Source organism: Penaeus chinensis, chromosome 43 (assembly GCF_019202785.1).
Source record: "Penaeus chinensis breed Huanghai No. 1 chromosome 43, ASM1920278v2, whole genome shotgun sequence".
Lineage (NCBI taxonomy): Eukaryota > Metazoa > Arthropoda > Malacostraca > Decapoda > Penaeidae > Penaeus > Penaeus chinensis.
In genome coordinates this window covers 6,654,143-6,659,142 of record NC_061861.1, presented here as the reverse complement: position 1 = coordinate 6,659,142, position 5,000 = coordinate 6,654,143, and the positions used below count along the sequence as shown (strand labels likewise).

At 48.2% G+C, this 5,000-nt stretch overlaps 1 protein-coding gene across 1 annotated transcript in view; it reads right to left on the bottom strand.

The window, feature by feature from the left end:
- LOC125024561 (serine/threonine-protein kinase tricornered-like) overlaps positions 1-4,778 on the bottom strand; it is a 96,177-nt gene extending 91,399 nt beyond the window's left edge. The window contains 2 exon segments of the mRNA XM_047612363.1: positions 3,636-3,952; positions 4,657-4,778. Of these exon segments, the coding sequence (XP_047468319.1) occupies positions 3,636-3,753 (118 nt within the window). The 5' untranslated portion in view covers positions 3,754-3,952; positions 4,657-4,778.
- Positions 4,779-5,000: the final 222 nt, after the last annotated feature.

Here is a 5,000-nt window from a genome sequence, read left to right as displayed (position 1 = left end):
TATTTGTCTGGGGGACTGGGAAGTTGATTGACGGGGCAGTACGAATGCCTGCTCAATTGCAGCGTTGTCTGAGTTGCTCATCTGAAACTCTTCGTAGTCTTAATCTCTGCTATATATGCACGAATAAATATAAATACGTGCTTACATATTACAGCCTTGGCTTGATTATGACAATTTTAGAAAATGCATAAATTATAGCTCAACGAAAAATAATCCTGGTGGAAGTTATGCACTAAGCAAACTACAAGACTATATATAATAAAGAAACGTTGACTCCAGTACCATCTCCATTCCCATTTATATCTTTCCTGCAGATACAACCAAAACCTGAGAACCATTTTTTGGCTACTGCCCTTCCTTTCAGACGCCGTCCACGGGACCCCACACCTGTAAGGGCCCCGCATCTATAAGGACCCCACGCCTATGAGGGGCCCCCACACCTATACGGGCCCCATGCCTATCAGGTCCCCCACACCGCCTTCAGCTATGCGGAGACTGCAGTGAGCGCCAGAGCCGACTGGCCCACTTCTACTCGCCGCGGGAAACGAGAGGAAATCGGGAAAATACGGCGCTAGGGGGGAATCATCCGGAGCGGGAGCCGGGTTTTCTGTGACTCGTACAAACGGCAACAACAGGAAAACCATGGAAAGAGAGAAAGAGAGAAAGAGAGAAAGAGAGAAAGAGAGAAAGAGAGAAAGAGAGAGAGAGAGAGAGAGAGAGAGAGAGAGAGAGAGAGAGAGAGAGAGAGAGAGAGAGAGAGAGAGAGAGAGAGAGAGAGAGAGAGAAAGAGAGAGAGAGAAAGAGAGAGAGAGAGAGAGAGAGAGAGAGAGAAAGAGAGAGAGTGAGAGATGACAGAGTTTGAGTGTGTATAAAAAAAAAATGTGTGTGTGTGTGTGTGTGTGTGTGTGTGTGTGTGTAATAGTACAGTACAGTACAGTATAGTACAGTACAGTACAGTATAGTATAGTATAGTATAGTATATCTGCCTATCTGTCTGTTTTTTGTCTCTCCCCCTTCCCTTTGCTTTCTCTCTTCCCCCACCTCTCCCTCCCTCCATTCTATCCATCCCATCTATTATCTCTATCCCCCCCCCACCCCCCCGTCGTCGGGACTTCTCCGAGTGAGCAGAGCGCCGAGACGTCGCGGTGCCTGCGAACCCGAGGCCGAACGAACCGCCGCGCCATTACTTCAGCGCCCCCCTCCCCCTCCCTTTCCCTTCCCTCTTTCCCCCCTCCATCTCCTTCCGCTTCCTACTCTCTCCTCCCTTTTCCTTCTTCCCTCTTCCCCCCGATGGACAGTTTCCCCTTCGCTCGATAAGGACCCAAAATTGCAGCTTCTGCGCGGTGATGCTTGGGAGCCGAGAGAGAGAGAAATCTTTGCGTTAAAAAAAGGCCCTGTTAAAATGTTCGCATAAACCGTAGAATGAAAAATTATAAATATGACTATAAATATGAATATTCACAACGACCACCGGTACGAGTAACCATGATGATGATGATGACGAAGGATGGCGATGCAGCTGCCTCCTAGAATAACGATAATGATAGTGACGATTCTAAAACCAAATGAAAAGAAAACCACACACCATGACATCATCAATAACCCACAAAGAGAAGATGATGATGATGATGAACACCAACAACAGCAACAACAATAACAAGAAAAAAAAACAGACAACCAAAAACAAAAAACAACCTCCCCTCCCCCTCCCACCCACAACCCCCCTCTTCCCCCACACCCAGCCCTTCGTTCCCCGCCATAAACTCCGAGTGACCAACCGCCCACACGCCCACCATCGGCTAAGTGCGGATCCTTCCCCATTCCGAGAAAATTCACTTGGCAGCGCAGACGCCGGGGAGAAAGGAGGGGGAGCTCTTTGCTTTTATGTTTTTTCTTTCTTTCTTTTGTGTTGTTTGTCTGCGTTTTTTTTTTTTTTTTTGGGGGGGGAGATGAGGATACCATCAATAATAGTGGCAATCGCTGTGGTATAAGTAACAACCATAGTTGTATTTTAATAGTGGTAATCATAACACAGCAGCAACGACAACAATAACATCGACATAAACAACAACAATAACAAAGAACAATAAAGTAGGTAATACACTTCTCACAGAAGCAACACCAGCACAAATAACAACGTGAAAAACCACCAGAACAAGGAAATAACAAGTGTCTCGCTACAGAGACCAGGAAGGCCGCTGGATAACTTAAATGAGATGACAATATAATAAAAGAATAAGAATAACAAAAATATGAAGGTTAATAACAATAATATTAATAACACCAACAGCAACAACAACAATAATAATAATAACAACAATAATAACAATAAGGACAATGATAATAGTAATAGTAATAGTAATAGTAATAATAATAATAATAATAATAATAGTAATAATAATAATAATAATAATAATAATAATAATAATAATAACAATATAATAACAACAAGGGTAATAATAATAATAATAATAATAATAATAATAATAATAATAATTATTATTATTATTATTATTATAAAAATAATAATAACGATATTCGTAACAATAACAACATAACTATCATTAATACCTCTGTTCATCACCATGATCTTTATAAAATAAAATACAATAATAACACTACTATGAATAATAATAACAATGCTGAATATAGCATTGATGAAGATGATGATGATGACAGAATATAAAAATCATTTTTGTTGTTGTTGTTTTCGACGACGACAACAACAACAACAACAACAACAAAGGCCTAGATTTCCAAGCCTCCATGGCAACTTTCTCCTCAAGCCTTGTTGGCAGGACAGCGAAGAAAATGACGAGATAATGGCAGACGTGAGGGGATAATAATAGCAATGGCAATGGTGTTTACGATGATAGCAATGATAAAACTATATTAATAAAGCGACTCAAGGTGAGAGGCAAGTGGATGGGGAGAGGGAAAGGAATACGGAGGGAAGGAGGGAAAGAGAGATAGGAAGAAAGGAAAAAAAAAGAAAAGAAAAAGAGTGAGGAGTGAGTGTGAGAGTGAGTGAGTGAGTGAGTGAGTGAGTGAGTGAGTGAGTGAGTGAGTGAGTGAGTGAGTGAGTGAGTGAGTGAGTGAGTGAGAGGGAGTTGTTAACGTATGCAGAATCCCTCTTCTATCTGAATTTGTATTTAATATGTGTTACATCCTATGTATTAACTTTTCTAATTATCCATCTAACAATGCCTTCCATGTCGCAATGGTGATAAATACTACACCAGAATATTTACAACACATTTGCCAACAAAACAATCAAACAATGCTAGCTTTTACTCACACACACACACACACACACACACACACACACACACACACACACACACACACACACACACACACACACACACACACACACACACAGATAGATCACCCGTGTCGCTTCCGGCTTTGAAAGAGGCCCGGGACACACTGCTGTAAATTGGACACCTTTGTCTCGTTTTTTGTGGACCTTGTAAACACGCCCCAACAGGTGCTGCCGGGATCATCCCTGAACAACCCGTAACTTCAAGGAACCGCAAATTACCGTTACCTATTTTTTTTACTGTTCATGTTTGCTGTTTTTCGTTTCATCCCCACTCTTTGTTGACTCCGAGTGGGCTGCGAGCGAAACTTACCCGCCTTCTCCGGCGTCCGCTTCTTCCTGCGCGTGAAGAAGAACCAGAAGGGCCACCTGTCCTTCTTGGATTTGGGGACGTTGTTGGCGCGCTCCTTGCTCAGCAGGTTGAGCGCCATCGCACGACGCCGCCGCCGCCGATGCAGCCAACGCCGCCGCCGCACACTGCCGCAGCGCAGGTGGTCGCCACGCTCCGATCAGGTCCGTTCACGTCGCGCGCTTTTCGGGGGTCGTGCTTGCTGTCATCGTCCTGGCTTTTCATCACTGCCTCATCACTGAGCACGCACTGACACCACCACACTATTCCTATTGCTTTCCCTGAATTTCACCGGAAACGTAGAATGGATGATTAGATGATCACCTTTTCGGCGGCAACTCTTCAGCCCCTGCCCCGCTCAAGCACTCGCACCTTCACCTTCGCGCCACAAAGCGCCGCAAACAGACACTTAGCCGCTGTTCGGCGGTGGGTCACATAGGGTGGTTCCCAGCCACAGGCGGTTCCAGGGCCAGAGGCTGAGGAAACCCTGGCACCCTCCCCCCTCCCCTCTGGGGTGCCGACCACCCCGCAGCCGCAGGCAATGACACCTTTGCACCGGCCCTTCCCTCCCCCAGGCGATACGACCCCTACCGCACGCGGCCACCTTCCTTAAAGCCGAGTGCCACCCGGCGGCGGAGGGCGTGCAACAGCACGAGGCACTGCCCCTCCCCTTCCCCCTCCCCCTGGACCGCCTCTGGCCGCTTCTTCTTTAACCCAAGCCTTGCATAAGCGCGGCCACCGAGCACACACATGCCCCAACTTGTGGGATCACAAAAGGACGCTGTAAACACAGCCGCCTCTCACTTCGACGGCGACACGCCCTCCACCCGCCACGCCGCTCGCCGCCCCTCGCGATCGTCTCGGTCCAAAGTCAAGTCCTCGCCGAGCACCAAGCCTCCGCCAGGGGCACGTCTCGACCGAGGGGCCGAGTCCCAACTCGAACACGGCGCACACCCACGCCTCGCCGCGACGACACTTCCTTCACCTTGTTGCTGCCACTCGCTGCTGCTTCGCTCCCTTCCTGCCACGCCGCCTGGCCCCCGCAGGCGAGCGCTCTTTAAACCGCCGTCTCTCGCCCGCCCCTCCTTGCCCCTGCCCGAAAATCACTAGAGCCTCGGCCCTCCTCCAGTGCACCGCCCAAGTCACCTCCTGCCCGCGTCGCGCCGCTAGCGAGCGTCGGCCACCGTATGAACGGCCTCTGTCATGCGACTGGTTTGTGACTGATGAGGGAGGCGTCACTGTGCCGTGTTCCCACCCCGTGTATTACCTGCCCCCCCCCCCCCCCCCGTCCTCCCTCCATCCCTCGCTCCCTCCCTCCCTGCTGCCTCC